General features: G+C 44.9%; 1 protein-coding gene across 1 annotated transcript; it reads left to right on the forward strand.

Moving 5' to 3' along the window:
* The first annotated feature begins 906 nt into the window (after positions 1 to 906).
* On the forward strand, positions 907 to 20,238 carry LOC124010034 (hyaluronidase-like). The gene is made up of 4 exons (XM_046322390.1): positions 907 to 1,213; positions 15,368 to 16,318; positions 17,003 to 17,092; positions 18,156 to 20,238. The coding sequence occupies exons 2-4, from the start codon at positions 15,389 to 15,391 to the stop codon at positions 18,612 to 18,614; spliced, it is 1,479 nt and encodes a 492-aa protein (XP_046178346.1). The 5' UTR covers positions 907 to 1,213; positions 15,368 to 15,388; the 3' UTR covers positions 18,615 to 20,238.
* The last annotated feature ends 3,779 nt before the right edge of the window (positions 20,239 to 24,017 follow it).

Consider the following 24,017-nt stretch of genomic DNA (forward strand, 5'->3'; position numbering starts at 1 on the left):
CTACTTTTATCCAATGTCAAAAACACAATTTGAATTTTTGCTCCATTAGACCGATTTGGAACTCCATGTTACATCTTATCCATATGCACCTTAGCCACCTCGTAGACATAGTTGTGAGTTTTAACTGTACCAGTGGTGGAAAAAGTACCCAATTGTCATACTTGAGTAAAGGTAAAGATACCTCAATAGAAAATGACTCAAGTAAAAGTGAAAGTCACCCATTAAAATACAACTTGAGTACAAGTCTACAAATATTTTGTTTTACATATATTTAATTAAGTATCAAAAGTAAATGTTATTGCTCAAGTATAGTTAAGTATCGAAAGTAAACGTATAAATCATTTCAAATGATGTATTTTAGGCAAACAGCACCTTTATCTTGGTTTTATTTGATTTTGGATAGCCAGGGGCACACTCCAACACTCAGACATAATTTACAAAGGAAGCATTTGTGTTAAATTAGTTTGCCAGATTAGAGGCAGTAGGGATGACCAGGGAAAAGAGTGCGAATTGGCCAATATTTCTGTCCAGCTAAGCATTTCAAAATGTTACTTTTGTGTGGCAGGGAAAGTGTATGGAGTAAAAAGTACATTATTTTCTTTAGGAATGTAGTGAAGTAAAAGTTGTCTAAAATATAAGTTGTAAAGTACAGATACCCCAAAAAACGACATAACTCGTACTTATTAGTATTTTTAATTTGGTACTTTACACCACTGTACAGTAGCCAAAAACCTTCTGTGATTGTATTTGGCAGTGGAAAAAATGGCTTTGTTTCAGTGTGACAGGTTTCTATTGAACTTAGGCCATGGTCTACTTAATAAAGTCCATTATACATGTGATCTGTTTTCATGTTTTAAAGACAACACTCTTCTGTGGAAATCCTCCAGTTGAGAAGAGATAGTGGAGTGAGAGTGACTAGCAGGGACGGGTTCCCTCTCTGGCAAGAGCGGTGCACCCATCTCCACTGCCTGAGTTAGTCAGGTCAGCGAGGAGGAGCCAAGCCAACAAAGAGGGGCATCGCTGGCCCCACAGACACCAAGGGTCCCAGGGGAGATCCAAAGCGAAGGGCACTGCTGGTCCCCCCCAAAAAAACAGTTAGAGGGGCATATAGGAGAGAAGAAAGCATTGTGGAACCGTTATCGTTTCAAGAAGACCTGGACTGGTTCCTCAGGATCAATGGGACCAGGCTAGATCAGTAGGAGCTTTGAAAGAGGTATGTGAGACTTTAGATCAGGGCTCCCAAACCTTGTTCCTGGAGAGCTACACTCCAGTAGGTTTTCAATCCAACCCCAGTTGTAACTAACCTAGTTCAGCTGATCAACCAGCTAATTATTAGAATCAGGTGCACTAGATTAGGGTCGGAGCGAAAACCTACAGGACGGCAGCTCTCCAGGAAGAGGGTTGGGCAGCCATTTTTTAGATCATAAATCTTCCTCATAGTATTAGATCTAAAGGCTCAGATCAAATGTATTTCTATCATAAAACTGTTTAACTTCCGTCTCAATTCCTTTCACAAGCCATTCATTTAACTAAGGAGAGAAATATTTTACTCAGTAGTATCTGATTGTGATCATTTTTAAGACTTGCAGGGTCATTAAGATTGAAACTCAGAGATGACGTGTTGAACCAAAAGTATGGTGCCACAGTAGATGAACTGGCAGGGAATATTAATAAAACCACCATCACATATGGAAATGATATTCACCAAACTGAAGGGTTCAGAGAAAGACCGCAAGATGTGAAGATAGCTAAATGTGAACATGATCAAGGCTTCAGAACAGCCCATTCGTTCATGTGTGGTGGTGTGCATGTGTGTGTGTGTGATTCTGTGTGTGTGTGTGCAAGCGCGTATGCATGTGTGCGCGCGCATGTGTGTGTGCATGTGTAAATGATTTAGGGAGGGTGTTATTAGAGCACAGTTTCTTCCAGTGTTAATAACAACTGGAAAAGTGACAAGTGCATCAAGTCTACAGTATGACAGGCCAATAATAGCCTGCTTTCATCAAAGACCAATCTGTTTCATCACAGTTGTCAGACACAAGATTAGATACACAGACACAGACATACATGCATACACACGTTTGAAAAGTGAAAGACCTTCCATATGATATGCAGATCACAGAGATAGCATCAATAAACACATTTCGCTGTGTGCTGACTAGCGGTGGACCCGAAGGATGCAGAGAAAGAGTCTGACTCATCTGTTCTGCCCAGCACTGCTATGCAGATTAGTGTCTCCACATGTTTACTTTTATTTCCACACTCATTCTTTTCAACATTTAATCTAACGCCATCTCGGCTCCCTCAAAAGCACATTCACTCAGACATTCACAAAAAGATCCATGGTACATAAAGATGGGCCATTGAATTGCAGGTTTTTTTCAATGGCTTTGGGGCAATTTTCACATGTATGTGGGACATTTTCACAATGCTTAGTACAAAACTTAAATGAGATCATCAAAAAGACAGTTGTTTCGAAAACATTAAGCACATTTTCAGTTGACAACTCACAAAATGATACAGTCACTTTATCACCAAAGTTAGTGTTTCATCTAGAAATACATGTTTCACGTTTAAAAAATCCATTTAACTACTTAACTTAATCCAACTGCTCTTAATTGATCATCACTTAACCGTTTGTTTAACCTATGGATATTGACAAAAAAACAGAGATGTATTTGTATGTAACAAATGCATCCGCTAAACAATAAACATGTATCCAAAATGAAGTTGCTGGGGTCTTTTTGTTGATGTTTTTTTTATACAGCATTGGCCAAACAGTAGTAGTAGTAGTAGTAGTAGTATATGTCATTTACATAGCATGCACTTTTATCCAAAGTGACAACAGTGAGTGCACATATTTTCATACTGTATGTAACCTCAGTCTGATTCAACCACACAACTCAGGTGTTGCTAGCACCATGCTCTACGAACTGAGCCACACAGGACCACGACCAGTTTGGAGGTTTGTACCGAGTTTAGAAAATGTACCACATAGTTGTGAAAATAGTACCAATGCGATTAACGAAAACTGTAAACACATGTGAATTGGGTCTCCATAGCTATATAGACCAACATACTCTGAGTGTACAAAACATTAGGAACACCAACTTCCTCATATTGAGTTGCACCCCCCCTTTTGCGATCAGAACAGCGTCAATTCATCAGGGCATGGACACTACAAGGTGTTGAAAGCGTTCCACAGGGATGCTGGCCCATGTTCACTCCAATTTTGGCACACACACAATCCATGTGTCAACTGTCTCAACTGTCTTTTTTTTCTTCTCAGATTTTCAAACAGTACATTTTTATTTTCCAACGGGGCTATAGATGTGGGTGAGGTTTTTTTCTCGCCTGAGTAGCCTCGTTTCACTGCCAAAAATAAAATTAAACCACCTAGAGTTTAGCGAAATAACAACACAATGTTAAACACAGGTAGCCTAGTCAAATAATGAACATCCAATCACATTAACCGTTACTCTCTCGTGGGAATTCCACGAACTGTCCGTATGTAGCCAAACGTAGCCGCTGCTCGTTCCGTTTGCTCGAAAATGTATAAATGGTTAAAAAGGCCCGCGTCTATAGAGACACATACCAGCTCTACTGGTAGTACTGCTACTACCAGCATTACTACAACTGCACCTGTCAACGACAAGCACATCCAATGCTAGCATCAGTAGTTCTACATTTGTTGTTAGCCTGGCTAACATGGACACTGACAGTTGTGAATCAGATGCAGCCGAAGAGCTACTGCCCCCTCACCCGGGAAAGCACCGAATAACAGACCATCGAAGAGGCACAAATATGATGAGAACTACATTGGTTTGGGGTTTACTTATATTGGGACTGGTACCTTTCCTCAGCAACAGTATGTTATATGTGCAAAAGTACTTTCTCACAACTCGATGAAACCTTCACTCTTGCGCAGACATTTAGAAACAAAACATGCCAACTTGAAAAATAAGCCACAGGAGTTTTTTGAGCGAGAATTAAGACAAATTTTGAATAGTAAGACATGTATAAAAGCAACAGTTACCATTGATAAGAAGGGGCTAGAAGCTTCTTATATGGTGAGCTACCGTTTGGCTTGGACAGGCAAGCCCCATGCTATTGTGGAAGACTTAATTCTTCCTGCTGCTGCGGAGATGTTTTGAAACAATTACTGCTTCGCATACAAGCCAAAGAATTCTATGCGTTACAGCTGGATGAGTCCACAGACGTGGCGGGCCTGGCACAGCTACTCCGTTATGTTTATAGGGAGTCAATTTAAGGAAGACATCCTCTTTTGCAAATCACTAGAAACCAGGACAACAGGAGAGGATATTTTTTAAGGACTGGACAGCTTTGTGACATCAAATGGACTTTGGTGGTCAAGATGTGTTGGTATCTGTCCTGATGGCGCAAAAGCCATGACATTGAGACATAGTGGAGTGGTAACGCACGTGCAAGCAGTTGCTCCCGACACCACTTGGGCACACCGCAGCATCCACCAAGAGGCTCTTGCTGCCAAAGGAATGCCTGATAGCTTGAAAGATGTTTTGGACACTACAGTGAAAATGGTTAACTTTGTTAATAAAGAAAGGCCCCTGAACTCTCGTGTATTTTCTGCACTATGCAATGAAATGGGCAGCGACCATGTAACACTTTTACAACATACAGAAGTGTGCTGGTTAAAGTATTGACACATTTTTTTTAAATTGAGAGACGAGCTTAAGGTTTTCTTTACTGACCATCATTTTCACTTGTCAGACAACTTGCACGACTGGCCTATCTGGGTGATGCTTTATCTCGCCTGAATGATCTGAATCTAGGATTACAGGGACTCTCCGCAACTATATTCAATATGCGGGACAAAATTGGGGCTATGATTAAGAAGTTGGAGCTCTTCTGTCATGTTTTGTCATTAATTATCATGTCTTGTCCCTGTGCTTCCCTTTCTATTCGTTTCCCTCTGCTGGTCTTATTAGGTTCTTTCCCTCTTTTTATCCCTCTCTCTCCCCCTCCCTCTCTCACTCTCTCGCTCTCTCTTCTCTCTATCGTTCCGTTCCTGCTCCCAGCTGTTCCTATTCCCCTAATCATCATTTAGTCTTCCCACACCTGTTCCCGATCCTTTTCCCTGATTAGAGTCCCTATTTCTCTCCTTGTTTTCCGTACCTGCCCTGTCGGATCCTCATCTATAATTCACCGTGCTGTGTCTATGTTTTACCCTGTCGTGTCGTGTTTCCCTCAGATGCTGCGTGGTGAGAAGGTGTCTGAGTCTGCTAGGTTCAAGTGCCTTCCCGAGGCAACCTGCAGTTCTCGATCAAGTCTCCAGTCTGTTCTCGTCTTTACGAGTAGTATTATGCTTTTTGTTTTGTAAAGTTTCTTACTGGATTAAAAACTCTGTTTTCGCCAAGTCGCTTTTGGGTCCTCATTCACCTGCATAACAGAAGGATCCGACCAAGGAATGGACCCAGCGACTACAGACGCTCGTAACACTGCCGTCGAGATCCAAGGAGCCATGCTCGGCAGACACGAGCAGGAATTGTCTGCTGCTCGCCATGCCGTGGAGAACCTGGCCGCTCAGGTTTCCGACCTCTCTGGACAGTTCCAGAGTCTTCGTCTCGTGCCACCTGTTACTTTCTGGCCTGCCGAGCCTCCAGAACCTAGGGTTAATAACCCACCTTGCTACTCCGGGCAGCCCACTGAGTGCCGCTCCTTTCTCACCCAGTGTGAGATTGTGTTCTCTCTCCAACCCAACACATACTCTAGAGAGAGAGCTCGGGTTGCTTACGTCATTTCACTCCTTACTGGCCGGGCCCGAGAGTGGGGCACAGCTATCTGGGAGGCAAGGGCTGATTGTTCTAACAATTACCAGAACTTTAAAGAGGAGATGATTCGGGTTTTTGACCGTTCAGTTTTTGGTGGGGAGGCTTCTAGGGCCCTGGCTTCCCTATGCCAAGGTGATCGATCCATAACGGATTACTCTATAGAGTTTCGTACTCTTGCTGCCTCTAGTGACTGGAACGAGCCGGCGCTGCTCGCTCGTTTTCTGGAGGGACTCCACACAGTGGTCAAAGATGAGATTCTCTCTCGGGAGGTTCCTTCCAGTGTGGACTCTTTGATTGCTCTCGCCATCCGCATAGAACGACGGGTAGATCTTCGTCACCAGGCTCGTGGAAGAGAGCTCGCATCAACGGTGTTTCCCTGCTCCGCATCGCAACCATCTCCCTCCTCTGGCTCTGAGACTGAGCCCATGCAGCTGGGAGGGATTCGCATCTCGACTAAGGAGAGGGAACGGAGGATCACCAACCGCCTGTGCATCTATTGCGGATTTGATGGACATTTTGTTAATTCATGTCCAGTAAGAGGCCAGAGCCCATCAGTAAGCGGAGGGCTACTGGTGAGCGCTACTACTCAGGTCTCTTCATCTAGATCCTGTACTACTATGTCGGTCCATCTACGCTGGACCGGTTCGGGTGCTACATGCAGTGCCTTGATTGACTCTGGGGCTGAGGGTTGTTTCATGGACGAAGCATGGGTTCGGAAACATAACATTCCTTTCAGACAGTTAGACAAGCCTACGCCCATGTTTGCCTTAGATGGTAGTCATCTTCCCAGTATCAGATTTGAGACACTACCTTTAACTCTCACAGTATCTGGTAACCACAGTGAGACTATTTCTTTTTTGATTTTTCGTTCACCTTTCACACCTGTTGTTTTGGGTCATCCCTGGCTAGTATGTCATAATCCTTCTATTAATTGGTCTTGTAATTCTATCCTATCCTGGAACGTATCTTGTCATGTGAAGTGCTTAATGTCTGCCATCCCTCCCATTTCTTCTGTCCCCACTTCTCAGGAGGAACCTGGCGATTTGACAGGAGTGCCGGAGGAATATCATGATCTGCGCACGGTCTTCAGTCGGTCCCGAGCCAACTCCCCTTCCTCCTCACCGGTCGTATGATTGTAGTATTGATCTCCTTCCGGGGACCACTCCTCCTCGGGGTAGACTATACTCTCTGTCGGCTCCCGAACGTAAGGCTCTCGAGGATTATTTATCTGTGTCTCTTGACGCCGGTACCATAGTGCCTTCTTCCTCTCCCGGCCGGGGCGGGGTTCTTTTTGTTAAGAAGAAGGACGGTACTCTGCGCCCCTGCGTGGATTATCGAGGGCTGAATGACATAACGGTTAAGAATCGTTATCCGCTTCCCCTTATGTCATCAGCCTTCGAGATTCTGCAGGGAGCCAGGTGCTTTACTAAGTTGGACCTTCGTAACGCTTACCATCTCGTGCGCATCAGAGAGGGGGACGAGTGGAAAACGGCGTTTAACACTCCGTTAGGGCATTTTGAGTACCGGGTTCTGCCGTTTGGTCTCGCCAATGCGCCAGCTGTTTTTCAGGCATTAGTTAATGATGTTCTGAGAGACATGCTGAACATCTTTGTTTTTGTCTATCTTGACGATATCCTGATTTTTTCACCGTCACTCGAGATTCATGTTCAGCACGTTCGACGTGTTCTACAGCGCCTTTTAGAGAATTGTCTCTACGTAAAGGCTGAGAAGTGCTCTTTTCATGTCTCCTCCGTTACTTTTCTCGGTTCCGTTATTTCCGCTGAAGGCATTCAGATGGATTCCGCTAAGGTCCAAGCTGTCAGTGATTGGCCCGTTCCAAGGTCACGTGTCGAGTTGCAGCGCTTTTTAGGTTTCGCTAATTTCTATCGGCGTTTCATTCGTAATTTCGGTCAAGTTGCTGCCCCTCTCACAGCTCTTACTTCTGTCAAGACGTGTTTTAAGTGGTCCGGTTCCGCCCAGGGAGCTTTTGATCTTCTAAAAGAACGTTTTACGTCCGCTCCTATCCTCGTTACTCCTGACGTCACTAGACAATTCATTGTCGAGGTTGACGCTTCAGAGGTAGGCGTGGGATCCATTCTATCCCAGCGCTTCCAGTCTGACGATAAGGTTCATCCTTGCGCTTATTTTTCTCATCGCCTGTCGCCATCTGAGCGCAACTATGATGTGGGTAACCGTGAACTGCTCGCCATCCGCTTAGCCCTAGGCGAATGGCGACAGTGGTTGGAGGGGGCGACCGTTCCTTTTGTCGTTTGGACAGACCATAAGAACCTTGAGTACATCCGTTCTGCCAAACGACTTAATGCCCGTCAAGCTCGTTGGGCGTTGTTTTTCGCTCGTTTCGAGTTTGTGATTTCTTACCGTCCGGGTAGCAAGAACACCAAGCCTGATGCCTTATCCCGTCTGTTTAGTTCTTCTGTGGCTTCTACTGATCCCGAGGGGATTCTTCCTTATGGGCGTGTTGTCGGGTTGACAGTCTGGGGAATTGAAAGACAGGTTAAGCAAGCACTCACGCACACTGCGTCGCCGCGCGCTTGTCCTAGTAACCTCCTTTTCGTTCCTGTTTCCACTCGTCTGGCTGTTCTTCAGTGGGCTCACTCTGCCAAGTTAGCTGGTCATCCCGGTGTTCGAGGCACTCTTGCGTCTATTCGCCAGCGCTTTTGGTGGCCGACTCAGGAGCGTGACACGCGCCGTTTCGTGGCTGCTTGTTCGGACTGCGCGCAGACTAAGTCGGGTAACTCTCCTCCTGCCGGTCGTCTCAGACCGCTCCCATTCCTTCTCGACCATGGTCTCACATCGCCCTAGACTTCATTACCGGTCTGCCTTTGTCTGCGGGGAAGACTGTGATTCTTACGGTTGTCGATAGGTTCTCTAAGGCGGCACATTTCATTCCCCTCGCTAAACTTCCTTCCGCTAAGGAGACGGCACAAATCATTATCGAGAATGTGTTCAGAATTCATGGCCTCCCGTTAGACGCCGTTTCAGACAGAGGCCCGCAATTCACGTCACAGTTTTGGAGGGAGTTCTGTCGTTTGATTGGTGCGTCCGTCAGTCTCTCTTCCGGGTTTCATCCCCAGTCTAACGGTCAAGCAGAGAGGGCCAATCAGACGATTGGTCGCATACTACGCAGCCTTTCTTTCAGAAACCCTGCGTCTTGGGCAGAACAGCTCCCCTGGGCAGAATACGCTCACAACTCGCTTCCTTCGTCTGCTACCGGGTTATCTCCGTTTCAGAGTAGTCTGGGTTACCAGCCTCCTCTGTTCTCATCCCAGCTTGCCGAGTCCAGCGTTCCCTCCGCTCAAGCGTTTGTCCAACGTTGTGAGCGCACCTGGAGGAGGGTGAGGTCTGCACTTTGCCGCTACAGGGCACAGACTGTGAGAGCCGCCAATAAACGCAGGATTAAGAGTCCAAGGTATTGTTGCGGCCAGAGAGTGTGGCTTTCCACTCGCAACCTTCCTCTTACGACAGCTTCTCGTAAGTTGACTCCGCGGTTCATTGGTCCGTTCCGTGTCTCCCAGGTCGTCAATCCTGTCGCTGTGCGACTGCTTCTTCCGCGACATCTTCGTCGCGTCCATCCTGTCTTCCATGTCTCCTGTGTCAAGCCCTTTCTTCGCACCCCCGTTCGTCTTCCCTCCCCCTCCCGTCCTTGTCGAGAGCGCACCTATTTACAAGGTACATAAGATCATGGACATGCGTTCTCGGGACGGGGTCACCAATACTTAGTGGATTGGGAGGGTTACGGTCCTGAGGAGAGGAGTTGGGTTCCGTCTCGGGACGTGCTGGACCGTTCACTCATTGATGATTTCCTCCGTTGCCGCCAGGATTCCTCCTCGAGTGCGCCAGGAGGCGCTCGGTGAGTGGGGGTGCTGTCATGTTTTGTCATTCATTATCATGTCTTGTCCCTGTGCTTCCCCTTCTATTCGTTTCCCTCTGCTGGTCTTATTAGGTTCTTTCCCTCTTTTTATCCCTCTCTCTCCCCCTCCCTCTCTCACTCTCTCGCTCTCTCTTCTCTCTATCGTTCCGTTCCTGCTCCCAGCTGTTCCTATTCCCCTAATCATCATTTAGTCTTCCCACACCTGTTCCCGATCCTTTTCCCTGATTAGAGTCCCTATTTCTCTCCTTGTTTTCCGTACCTGCCCTGTCGGATCCTCATCTATAATTCACCGTGCTGTGTCTATGTTTTGCCCTGTCGTGTCGTGTTTCCCTCAGATGCTGCGTGGTGAGCAGGTGTCTGAGTCTGCTAGGTTCAAGTGCCTTCCCGAGGCAACCTGCAGTTCTCGATCAAGTCTCCAGTCTGTTCTCGTCTTTACGAGTAGTATTATGCTTTTTGTTTTGTAAAGTTTCTTACTGGATTAAAAACTCTGTTTTCGCCAAGTCGCTTTTGGGTCCTCATTCACCTGCATAACATCTTCTCCAAGGACAACACACATCTTTCCATCATTGTATGATTTTTTGTGTGTAAATGAACTCAAGCTTACGGACGATGTCAAATGTGATATAGCGAGTGAGTTGGATGCGCAATTACTCAGATATGTCCCCGAAATGGATGACACAAACAACTGGATTTGTTATCCCTTTTATGCCCTACCTCCAGTCCACCGATATCTGAACAAGAGAGTCTCGTCGAAATTGCAACAAGCGGTTCTGTGAAAATTGAATTAAATCAGAATTCTGATTTCTGGATTGGGCTCAGAGCATCCTGCCTTGGCAAATCGCGCTGTTAAGACATTGATGGCCTTTGCCACCACGTACCTATGTGAGTGTGGATTCTCGGCCCTCACTAGCATGAAAACTAAATACAGGCACAGACTGTGTGTGGAAAACGATTTAAGACTGAGACGCTCTCCAATGCAACCCAAAATTGTAGAGTTATGTTCATCCTTTCAAGCACACCCTTCTCATCAACCCGTGGTGAGTAATTCACCATTTTTGATGAACAAATAAAGTTTCATATGTAAGATGGCTAAATAAAGAGCCAAATTAATTCATTATTATTAATTATTATTATTAATAATTATAATTATTATTATATTTACATTTACATTTACATTTAAGTCATTTAGCAGACGCTCTTATCCAGAGCGACTTACAAATTGGTGCATTCACCTTATGACATCCAGTGGAACAGTCACTTTACAATAGTGCATCTAAATCTTAAAGGAGGGGGGGGGGGGGGTGAGAGGGATTACTTATCCTATCCTAGGTATTCCTTAAAGAGGTGGGGTTTCAGGTGTCTCCGGAAGGTGGTGATTGACTCCGCTGTCTTGGCGTCGTGAGGGAGTTTGTTCCACCATTGGGGGGGCCAGCGCAGCGAACAGTTTTGACTGGGCTGAGCGGGAGCTGTACTTCCTCAGTGGTAGGGAGGCGAGCAGGCCAGAGGTGGATGAACGCAGTGCCCTTGTTTGGGTGTAGGGCCTGATCAGAGCCTGGAGGTACTGAGGTGCCGTTCCCCTCACGGCTCCGTAGGCAAGCACCATGGTCTTGTAGCGGATGCGAGCTTCAACTGGAAGCCAGTGGAGAGAACGGAGGAGCGGGGTGACGTGAGAGAACTTGGGAAGGTTGAACACCAGACGGGCTGCGGCGTTCTGGATGAGTTGAAGGGGTTTAATGGCACAGGCAGGGAGCCCAGCCAACAGCGAGTTGCAGTAATCCAGACGGGAGATGACAAGTGCCTGGATTAGGACCTGCGCCGCTTCCTGTGTGAGGCAGGGTCGTACTCTGCGGATGTTGTAGAGCATGAACCTACAGGAACGGGCCACCGCCTTGATGTTGGTTGAGAACTACAGGGTGTTGTCCAGGATCACGCCAAGGTTCTTGGCGCTCTGGGAGGAGGACACAATGGAGTTGTCAACCGTGATGGCGAGATCATGGAACGGGCAGTCCTTCCCCGGGAGGAAGAGCAGCTCCGTCTTGCAGAGGTTCAGCTTGAGGTGGTGATCCGTCATCCACACTGATATGTCTGCCAGACATGCAGAGATGCGATTCGCCACCTGGTCGTCAGAAGGGGAAAGGAGAAGATTAATTGTGTGTCGTCTGCATAGCAATGATAGGAGAGACCATGTGAGGTTATGACAGAGCCAAGTGACTTGGTGTATAGCGAGAATAGGAGAGGGCCAAGAACAGAGCCCTGGGGGACACCAGTGGTGAGAGCGCGTGGTGAGGAGACAGATTCTCGCCACGCCACCTGGTAGGAGCGGCCTGTCAGGTAGGACGCAATCCAAGCATGGGCCGCGCCGGAAATGCCCAACTCGGAGAGGGTGGAGAGGAGGATCTGATGGTTCACAGTATCGAAGGCAGCCGATAGATCTAGAAGGATGAGAGCAGAGGAGAGAGAGTTAGCTTTAGCAGTGCGGAGCGCCTCCGTGATACAGAGGAGAGCAGTCTCAGTTGAATGACTAGTCTTGAAACCTGACTGATTTGGATCAAGAAGGTCATTCAGAGAGAGATAGCGGGAGAGCTGGCCAAGGACGGCACGTTCAAGAGTTTTGGAGAGAAAAGAAAGAAGGGATACTGGTCTGTAATTGTTGACATCGGAGGGATCGAGTGTAGGTTTTTTCAGAAGGGGTGCAACTCTCGCTCTCTTGAAGACGGAAGGGACGTAGCCAGCGGTCAGGGATGAGTTGATGAGCGAGGTGAGGTAAGGGAGAAGGTCTCCGGAAATGGTCTGGAGAAGAGAGGAGGGGATAGGGTCAAGCGGGCAGGTTGTTGGGCGGCCGGCCGTCACAAGACGCGAGATTTCATCTGGAGAGAGAGGGGAGAAAGAGGTCAGAGCACAGGGTAGGGCAGTGTGAGCAGAACCAGCGGTGTCGTTTGACTTAGCAAACGAGGATCGGATGTCGTCGACCTTCTTTTCAAAATGGTTGACGAAGTCATCTGCAGAGAGGGAGGAGGGGGGGGAGGGGGAGGAGGATTCAGGAGGGAGGAGAAGGTGGCAAAGAGCTTCCTAGGGTTAGAGGCAGATGCTTGGAATTTAGCGTGGTAGAAAGTGGCTTTAGCAGCAGAGACAGAGGAGGAAAATGTAGAGAGGAGGGAGTGAAAGGATGCCAGGTCCGCAGGGAGGCGAGTTTTCCTCCATTTCCGCTCGGCTGCCCGGAGCCCTGTTCTGTGAGCTCGCAATGAGTCATCGAGCCACGGAGCGGGAGGGGAGGACCGAGCCGGCCTGGAGGATAGGGGACATAGAGAGTCAAAGGATGCAGAGAGGGAGGAGAGGAGGGTTGAGGAGGCAGAATCAGGAGATAGGTTGGAGAAGGTTTGAGCGGAGGGAAGAGATGATAGGATGGAAGAGGAGAGAGTAGCGGGGGAGAGAGAGCGAAGGTTGGGACGGCGCGATACCATCCGAGTAGGGGCAGTGTGGGAGGTGTTGGATGAGAGCGAGAGGGAAAAGGATACAAGGTAGTGGTCGGAGACTTGGAGGGGAGTTGCAATGAGGTTAGGTTATTATTTGTACCCTGGTCCTATAAGAGCTCCTTGTCACTTCCCACGAGCCAGGTTGTAACAAAAACTAACAAAAACTGTTTAATAAATGTGTCATATAGTGTGTGTGTTCGGCAGGCTAACAATGATGGCAAAAAAATAACATTTGAGAGTGCGCTGACTCTGGTGCTAGAGGGGGTACACAGTTGGCAGTTGAATGTTTGAAGGGTTACGGGACTATAAAAAGTTTGGGAACCACTGATCTACACTGATTGAAGTGGATTTAACAAGTGACATAAATAAGAGATTGTAGCTTTCACCTGGGTTCACCTGGTTAGTCTATATCATGGAAAGGTGTTCCTAATGTTTTGTACACTCAGTGTATATTGATGACCAACATATTCATGCCAATTGCACATACATGGCGATGATAATGCCAAAGATATATTTATTTTTCCTACCACAAACTATCGGCAAGGGACTTATTTCATTTTAGCTGCTCCCGGCATTTTATGGGAAGGAAAATAAAATGTTTGATGAATTACAATGCATGGTTAGCAAAATGGCAGTTCATATGTCAAAGTATGAAAGTCCTATGAACAGTTCTAAGAACTGAAAGCTAGCGATGTCACAAGGCACAACTGTCAGTATTACGAAGTAATCACACTAATAAAGGATCTGTTATAATATAACGTTTGTACATTGACTGATCGAGTGATTAGGATCATTTACTTGGCAGCTCATTGAAGGTTTGAGAGAAGGGTTAGCTTCCATTCTTAAAGTTAGCCGCTGGTACGTTCATCTGGAGTCAATCAGCCCAGTCAGGAGACTTGGCTCCGGTTTGAGTTCAGTTGTGTCTTTTTGAGGAAAAACATGACATCAAATGTGGAGTCTTTTGTCTGTTTGAGCTCAGACATTGCTTTTTTTTTTTGGGGGGGGGATCTTTTTAGTGGTGAGTGGTGTTCCCGGAGGCACTGGGACTATTTATGGTTCGAGGAAAGCCTGAGAGACTTCACCACGGACTGTTTGTCTTGGGCAAGGATTACGGTACAGTTTGACTGACAAAGCATAGCACAGGACTCGCAGCCAAAGCCTTTTCCTCTTCAGTTATAACTACAAATCTAAATGTTATATTCAGGAATTATACGGAATGCACAGTTGTTGGCCCCGCATAATAAGAACGACAAAAACAAAAACAACCATATTGTTCTTTCTGGTGTTAAACAGGTTATAAAACTTCCCAGAATCAGATATTGGTCAAAAAGATACTGAAATCTATCTTGATTAATATCATTACACCATACAATGTACCTATTGCATATACAGTATACAGACAAGGATGCTCTCCTAGAAGTGAAGGAATTATTAAATAAATGAAGCAATCGCAATCCCATCAGAGGTGGATGAAAATTACGGCCGATTTTCCATGTCTCTATTGAAGACAACGTCAGGGGCCTTGTATTCTGAGAGTGGGGTCATGGTTTCCCTCCCTGGACTCGGATAAAGGCACTAATTGCAATTAGGTGTGGGGGCATCTTACACAAGAACCCGTAAAAAGTTATCCTGAAAAGAGTGAGCATGTGTGTGTGTGTGTGTGTGTGTGTGTGTGTGTGTGTGTGTGTGTGTGTGTGTGTGTGTGTGTGTGTGTGTGTGTGTGTGTGTGTGTGTGTGTGTGTGTGTGTGTGTGTGTGTGTGTGTGTGTGTGTGTGTGTGTGTGTCTGTGTTGGTGTGCATGCCTGGTGATGGATGGGAATCATTGTCAAAAAAACAAACGCAACAGTTCTAATTAAGGCCCACTCCGATATGTAAATATCTTCATCATGGTCACATTAACGAAGGCCAACTCAAAACGTCTTTGTTAGGGCAATATGACAAAATAAGCCCGGCAGACTTGATAGATCTTGACAGCAGCACATTCAGTCAAATGGCACCTTTCTCTGAGAAGAATAGAGGACCATTGTACAGTGTGTGCAATCTAGAGCAGTGCAGCTCATTGACCCTCACTCACATGTCCTTTCCAGCCTTGATTATCCCTGCCTACTGAAGCCCATGATGTGTTTACTTTTTTCCCGCAAAAAGATGTGGTGATTTCTATCCTGTTCTTTTTCCTTTTCATGTTGGGATAGGACGACTAAGAGTCTAGGGCGATGGCGCTGATTTGCCGCTATCTGCTGGTGGTAGTGTTGTGGATTGGGGACAGAGAAGGGGCTGGTGGTGAGCAGATTAAGCAGGCCCAGGCTCCTCTTATCCCTCATCGGCCCTTCATCGTAGTGTGGAACGCCCCCACAGAGTCCTGCCGCCTTCGCTTCAAGGTGGACCTGGACCTCAGCGTCTTTGACATCGTGGCCAACCTCAACGAGACCCTTAGCGGGCCCAATGTCACCATCTTCTACCATAGCCACCTGGGCTATTATCCTTACTACGCCAGCTCTGGGAACCCCATCAACGGGGGCCTGCCCCAGAACCAGAGCCTGTCCAAGCACCTGAGCAAGGCCAGGGCCGACATCGACAAGCTCATCCCTCACAAGGACTTCCGAGGCCTGGGTGTCATTGACTGGGAGAACTGGAGGCCCCAGTGGGTGCGCAACTGGGGCTCGAAGGACATCTACCGCAACAAGTCCAAGGAGCAGATACGGAAGCTCCATCCAGATTGGCCTGAGAGCAAGGTGGAGAATGAGGCCAAGGAGGCCTTTGAGAGGGCCGGACAGGCCTTTATGAACAATACTCTACTGTTGGCCGAAAGTCGACGACCTGACGGCCTCTGGGGCTTCTACTTGTTCCCCGACTGCTACAACTATGGCTACAAGACGCACCCGCATCGCTACACAGGTGAATGCCCCAACGTGGAGCATGTCCGAAATGACCATCTGATGTGGCTTTGGAGGGAGAGCACAGCTCTCTACCCCTCCGTGTACCTAGACTATGAACTCATGTCCTCGGCCAACACCGTCAAGTTTGTCCACTACCGCGTCAAAGAGGCCATGAGGATTGCCTCCATCGCACGCACCGACTTCACCCTGCCTGTGTTCGTCTACTCTAGACCCTTCTATGCCTACACCTTCACGGTCCTCTCAGAGGTGAGAAGGATTACTAATAACTGGTGATGTTGCTTTTGGTTCAAGAATCAAAATAGTGTTAGAACAGTGCTAAATATTCCAACACATTTTTAGCGCTTTTTAACACAAGTTAGAGCTTTTTATAATTTGTGCAAGGTTTGTATTGCCTTTCAGTCATTGTGATAAACTACCTAACCTCTGCATTTTTCTGTTAAGTCGCTTGTCTTGTCTCCTGCCAAGTTCAGGTGGATAAAAAGATATTAATCTCCCATAAGCTTCTGGAACTGTCACAGAGTGTTGAGTGGATTGCTTAGTCTCAGCTATGAAATCTCACATGACCTTTAATTTATTTACAATACATGGGCTCCATCCAGAAACATCCCCTAGCCCTTAACCCCCATAGGCACTTGAGTAGATCTGAAATAACTGGATAGTTTAACCATTTCTAACTTGCTCTCTGATTGGCTGGGTGGATATTACTTACCTACAGTATTTGAACCTTTCAGGTGTATTAAAGTACCTATAGAGAGGTGATATAGGGCTTATTCTGGATTGGGCCATGATCTCTATTTTAGTTTCAGGGTGTAAAACATGAGAATGTACCAGTCAACATTGATCACTGGAGCAGGTCAAGTATTCACCTCACTTTGACCTGAAGGGGAGACTGTATTTGCAGTGTTACATCTTTTATTATGTCTCTCCTAGAGTGACCTGGTGCACACTATTGGAGAGAGTGCAGCTCTTGGGGCGTCAGGAGTGGTACTTTGGGGCTCCTCAGAATATGCTCGAACTCAGGTAAAGAAATAACACAGAAAACCATGTACAATATGATTGTTTTTATTTATTAATCCCGGATCTGAGGACCAACAGTGGGGCACCTTTTTTTTGCCTGGAACACGTGATTTCAACTAATCATGTTCATAAAATGATAGTCTTATCAAGTTATGTCAAATCACAATTGATATTCTAATGTGATCCAAACATAGAAGTCTATAATGTACTGTACTGTATTGTGCTTTACTGTACTCTACTGTACACTTAACTCAAGTAGAGTAAAGTACAGTACAGTACAGTACAGGAAAGTAGAGTATAGTTCAGTACAATACAGTGGAGTACAGTACAGTACAGTATGGTACTCTGTACTGTACTGAACTATATTCTACTGTACTGTACTCTGCTGTGCTGTACTGAACTATACTCCACTAGAGTTACTTACAATTCACTGGGTCTAAATTCTTACAATCATTATTTTGGATTAATTTCAAGCTGTGCGATTTTCAGTGTTCCTGATTAGGGCTATGGCGGTCATAACATTTTGTCAGTCGGTTGCTATTTCATTGGGGCCAGGAGTGAGAACCTAGACGAAGATGTCTGGTATCTCACTTGTTTGACCCAGTAACAATGGGAGAACTGATCTGCTGGTTTATTCTTGTCGGTTTTCGGTTGCAAGCAAGTTTATTTTAACACGTAATCTCTCATTAGTAGCATTTTAGGAAATCCAGCGCTAACCTGCAGCTGCACATTAAGTTCTCCATGTTGGTTACAATTGACCCAATATGTTTTTACCAAGCTCATCCTGTGTATTAGATTGAACATTTCAAGCCTTGATTCCCTCCATTCCAGTTTTAGAGGAAATCAAATGGAGAGAAAAAAAGATAAGCAAGTCAAGGGATAGTGCATGAAGTAAATTAACATACTGTGGGTGACATAAGGAAGGTTCATTCAACGTAACTATTATTCCCAGTGAACTGCAGACCTATTTTTAGCTATACTTTCACGGACACCTATACTTATGCTGTGTATTTATGCTGTGCATCACATTGTGTTTGTGCCTCTGCCTGTCTATGTGCACCTCCAGAGAAACTGCCTGACCGTGAAGAAGTATATTGATGGCCCGTTAGGCCACTATGTCATCAACGTCACCTCAGCCGCCAAGCTGTGCAGCAAAGCCCTGTGCAAGAAGAACGGCAAGTGTGTGAGGAAGAGCCTCGACTCAGGAGCCTACCTCCACCTCAACCCCCGCTTCTTCCACATTCGCCGCAACCTGGGCCCCCGGGGTCCCCGCTTCCACGTGAGCGGCCATCTTAACAACCACGACATCCTGGACATGAAGCACAAGTTTACCTGCCAGTGCTACCAAGGCTGGACGGGGGTCTACTGCGAGATGCCCCAGATGCCACCGCTCCCTCCCATGCCCCGACCTAGGGACAACAGCCTGCTAGGGGACATACTGGTCATCCTGTCACTTCACTTCTCCTGTCTGTGTGTCATCATGTTCCTTGGTCTCTGCCTCATCATCAAGTGCTTGATACTGTAGAGAGAGGAGTACCCAGCAAACTGGGAACATTCCCAGGACATTAAATAACATTCTTATTAAGTTCCAGCTAACATTAGGATGATAACATCCCACAAACATTTTTAATCACCAAATCTTTTTTTATAAGAAATGTTTCAAATGAAATATAATTGGAATGTGCTCCTAACATTCACTAAATTGTTGTGCACAACATCTGGTTAAACTACCACAGAACATTCCCCTAAGGTTCACATTAGGTTGCCAGGGAATATAATAACACAACATTGTGGTAATGTTCTCAGAACTTACTGGCGCAACAAAATGTGGATGAAATAGTGGTTGTGTGGAAACATTACCGGAGCGTTCTGCTGATTGTGATGGAATTGTTATTCAAAACAATAAGCAGGGAATATTCCTACAATGGTCTCATGAAGTTATAGTGTGACATTATGACACAATGTTCCAAAAACATCCCCGAACAAACTTCAGCAATTATGTCTGGATTCAATTGAATAGGTTCTGAAAAATCTGTCCCAATCATTCAAATTTTAAATATTTGGAAGTAGATATATTTCCTTGCGGTCATAAAACAATTGCCAGAAACTTTAATAGAATGCTGAAATCAATTCAATCCGACCCCAGTAGACAGATTAACATCCCAATTGCTTTCACTGGCAGAAAATCTATTGTCAAAATGAATATATTGCCACGGCTGAATATCTGTAGGTCAATGCTTCCCATGTCTCCCCCTTCTGGCTATTGGGATAAAATTCATATTGTAGTTTCAAAATGTATATTGAAAGGTAAGCAATCCAGGATACAAATAAAAAACATTTAGAAATGTACAAAGAGGGAAAGACGTAGGAGGACTATACGTACCAAACTTTAAATTGTATTTCCAGGCACTGAAATTTCGCCCCATCCTAAATTGGTTTACTGATATTTCCCTTAAACAATGTAAACTACGTTTTGGTCCTATTGTTGCTCATACAATTTCTATTTGGCACATAATGGTTTGAGAACAGTCCAAGATTTGAAAAACACATTCACATTTCCAGGCATCTCTTTCTATATTTACAACTTCGGTCAGCTATGCTGGCCTATGGAGTATCTCGGGAAACCCAACTACCAAACCCTCCAATGATGGGATTTATATATAAATGATCTGGGCTACCAAAAGGAGAAATCTCTTCCGTATATAAACACCTTTTGGAAAGCTCATATTCAGAGGTAGCCATAAAAAATGTATGGTCTACAGATCTAAGTGAATTTGAATAACCCTTTAACTGGAAAAGAATATGGAAACACATAACCTTAGAATCCCATAATCCGAACCATCAATGTATATATTTTACATTTGTTCACAGACTGTATTTAATACCAAGGAAATGTTTTACTATGAAATTGGCCATAATTTATTTTTTACTTTTCTTTTCCTGTATATACAGAATGTATTATTACTTCAACTCTAAAATATTATCAAAACTATCAATACGTTGTAGTTATGTACCTTTTGTAATGTTTTTTCATGAAAATGATTCTTCTTCTTTTGAGTGGCAGCCCATAGGTACAATGTGTAAAATAATGAATTGAAAATATATGAATGGAATAAGAAATCATAAACATTTAAATATTGTACCTGTAACCCCCCCCCCATGAAAAAAATTACAAATAAAATACAAATTTGGTTTAAAAAAAAACATAGTGCGACTGTTAATGGAGAAGTCATCCTAAATACCTAAAACAACATGAAGGGAACATTCCCACTAGACTCTCATGAAGTTATAGTGTGAAGAAGGCACAGTGATGGCGAAACGTTAAATGACTGGGAGGTTATACATATGGAGCGTGCGACTCCCTTTGCTTGTTTAGCTTACGGTTTATTCACCTCTACACTAAATCCTTTTGCGAGAGTCTTATGAAGTTATTCTGTAACCTTATGACATGATGTTCCAATGATGTTCTAAGAACATACTTCAATGATAATGGAAGTGGCTCTGAAAACGTCACTGCAATGCTCTGCCAATATTGATGTGCCATATTATTATACGAAGTTGCCAAACTTTTGAAACTTAGTCTAAAAATGGCATTTCAATAGGTTTACATGATGCTATCTAATTAGGTTATTGTCCAAATATAGTTATAACTAGGGCCTGGCGACATTGCCAAAATATAATATCACAATATATATATATTTCTTTCTGAATCCCATTTGGCAGTATTTTATGTTTTATGTTTAAAAAAAAGGGGAAATTTAAAATGCAATTTGGTAAATGGCAAAAAATAAAAATAAATGGCCCCAGCCATTAGGGTACTAGGGGGTAACTTGCCCCCCTAAGAACAATGTCTAATTGCTGACATAAAAAGGCAACTTTGGATAAAATAAAATTTGTGGATGAAGGTCATGTTTAGGCGAATAAAGTATAAGGGGAAATAAACGTTCTACACTTTTTTAGTTATTTAATGATATGTTGTTTTTAGAAAAGGGGCGTTTGTTTTAAGTTCCCGGGGAAACTGTTCCCGGAGGTGCAAGTTACCCCGGTAGAAGATTATGGCAGTGTTTCACACAAGTTGTCACAACTCAGAATAAGACTACGATGCAGACAGTATGAATAACAGCCGTTTATTATAAAACAGGGGGCAGGCAAATGACAGGTCGAGGGCGGGCAGAGGTCGGTAATCCAAGGCAGAGTCCGTAAAGTACAAGGTGGTAGGCAGACTAAGGGTCAGGTCAGGCAAAGGTAGAGTAATCTAGCACAGTGTCAAAGGGTACAGAACGACAGGCAGGTTCAGGGTCAGGGCAGGCAGAATGACCAAAACCGGGATAACTATAAAACAGGGGCTCAAGAACACAGGAGTACGAAAAACACACTGGTAGGCGTAATGAGACAAGATGAACTGACAACAGATAACACAGATATAAATGCACAGGGCATAATGGGGAAGATGGGCGACACCTGGAGGGGGGTGGAGACAAACAAAGACAGGTGAAACAGATTAGGGTGTGAGACACACGTGTGTTAAAATCTGTGTAATCAGTTATATTTAGAAATTCTTTAGAAACTAATACTTAAAAGCAAAGTTGTTGGCTTATTTTAATAAAATATGGAGGGGGGGGAATGGTGTTGCACATGTCACCATTAATATACTCACTGATCAAATCAAATCACATTTTATTTGAATACAACAGTGAAATGCTTACTTACAAGCCCTTAACCAACATTGAAGTTAAGAAAATAACAAATAATTAAAGAGCAGCAGTAAATAACAATAGCGGGGCTATATACAGGGGGTACCGGTACAGAGTCAATGGCGGGGGCACCGGTGTCAAGTTAATTGAGGTAATAAATACATGCAGGTAGATTTATTAAAGTGACTATGCATAGATAATAACAGGGAGTAGCAGCAACGTATAAGAGGGAGGGGGGGGCAACGCAAATAGTCTGGGTAGCCATTTGATTAGCTGTTCACAAGTCTTATGGCTTGTAGGTGCCTTTTGGTCCCAGACTTGGCACTCCGGTAAAACTTGCAGTGTGGTAACAGAGAAAACAGACCATGACTTGGGTGGCTGGAGTCTTGGACAATTTTTAGGGCCTTCTTCTGACACCACCTGGAATAGATGTCCTTGATGGCAGGGAGTTCGGCCCCAGTGATGTACTGGGCCGTATGAACTACCCTCTGTAGCACCTTATGGTCAGATGCCGAGCGGTTGCCATACCAAACAGTGATGCAGCCAGTCAAGATGCACTCAATGATGAAACTGTAGAACTTTGAGGGCCACACCAAATCTTTTCAGCCTCCTGCTGGGGAAGAAGTGTTGCCGTGCCCTCTTCACTACTGTGTCGGTGTGTTTGGACCATGACAGGTCCTTAGTGATGTGGACACCGAGGAACTGGAAGATCTCGACCCACTCTTCTACAGCCCAGTCAATGTGAATTGGGGCATGTTCGGAACAGATGGTGCGCTCACGCATGGTTCAGCCCTGCCACATCCGACAAGCATCAGAGCCGGTGTAGTAAGATTAGATCTTAGTCCTGTATTGCCGCTTTGCCTGTTTGATGGTTCATCGTAGGGTGTGGCTGGATTTCTTAAAAGCATCCAGATTAGTGTCCTGCTCCTTGAAAGTGGCAGCTCTAGCCTTTAGCCCAGGGCAGTTGTTGCCTGTAATCCATGTGGGTGCTCCTCAATGCCATCGGATGAATCACAGAACATATTCCAGTCTGTGCTAGTGAAACATACTTAGCATCCACTTTATCAGACCACTTCCATATTGAGCGCGTCACTGGTGCTTCCTATTTGATTTAGCTTGTAAGCAGGAATCAGGATAGAGTTATGGTCCAATTTTCCAAATGGAGGGCAGGGGACAATCTTTGTATGTAGAGTAAACGTGATCTAGTTTTTTTCCCCCCTCTAGTAGCACGAGTGACATGCTGGTAGAAATGAGGTACAACAAAGTTTTCCTGCATTAAAATCACTGGCCACTAGGAGCTCCGCTTCAGGATGAGAATGTTCTTGTTTGCTTATGGCCCTATACAGCTTGTTGAGTGCGGCCTTAGTGCCAGCATCAGCTTGGGGTGACAAATAGACAGCTATGAAAAATACAGATGAAAACTCTCTCTGTAAATAGTATGGTCTACAGCTTATCATGAGGTATTCTATCTCCGGTGAGTTAGAATACTGGACTCTTATGTCCTGCCCGTTCTGTTTCTACTGTGAAGAAAATCAAATTCACTGCGGCACTATAAGTGATGTTAGGCCCGAGATGAAGTCGGGATCCGGCAAACCGTGCCAATATATCCTCCAAACACCAGCTTCGAGGGCATTATGACCTTTATACAATGGTTTACCAACATAGTCAAATAATGATTGACGTATTATCATTAAGAACTTTATTGTGATGAATTTATTCATACTATTTCATCCTTCCACAAGATATAGTCCCGACACAAATCTACGGTCGCTACCCAAGCCGGCTAGTCGTTCGTTCTATCGGTTCGGTTGCCAGAGACGAGACACAGTCGTTCAGTCTTTTTGTTTTGTATCTATGGATGGGACCAAGTCGTTTGTTGTAAATGTTCCATTGTCATACTGGTTGCTAGCTTGCCAACTACAGCTACAGCTTAACTTAGTCACATCAAACAGTGCAGCCAGAATAACAACAGTAGCTGGATTTGCATAAACTATTTTCTAGTGACATTTATTTGGATGCATCCATAACAATGAGGGAATGAGGTGTAATTTCGCCTGGCATAGAAAATGTGCTCGCTCGTGAGGACACTTTTGTTCAGAGGTGCTAGCCAACAACACATCTAACACAATCACCTCAAACTGAAGCTGGAAAAACTGCAAATGAGCTGCATTTTGTTTTGTTTGACCTTTTTTTCAATTGACATTTTTGTATATATCCATTACAATTATACCAAC

This window comes from Oncorhynchus gorbuscha, linkage group LG01 (genome assembly GCF_021184085.1).
Source record: "Oncorhynchus gorbuscha isolate QuinsamMale2020 ecotype Even-year linkage group LG01, OgorEven_v1.0, whole genome shotgun sequence".
NCBI classification, from domain to species: Eukaryota; Metazoa; Chordata; class Actinopteri; order Salmoniformes; family Salmonidae; genus Oncorhynchus; species Oncorhynchus gorbuscha.

What these genes read in the sequence shown, in the direction of transcription:
- LOC124010034 (XM_046322390.1), top strand. Translation starts at nt 15,389, where the DNA reads ATGGCGCTGATTTGCCGCTATCTGCTGGTGGTAGTGTTGTGGATTGGG. An exon ending in CCTTCACGGTCCTCTCAGAG is followed by an intron (nt 16,319 to 17,002) that starts GTGAGAAGGATT and finishes TGTCTCTCCTAG; the next exon opens with AGTGACCTGGTGCACACTAT. An exon ending in CAGAATATGCTCGAACTCAG is followed by an intron (nt 17,093 to 18,155) that starts GTAAAGAAATAA and finishes GTGCACCTCCAG; the next exon opens with AGAAACTGCCTGACCGTGAA.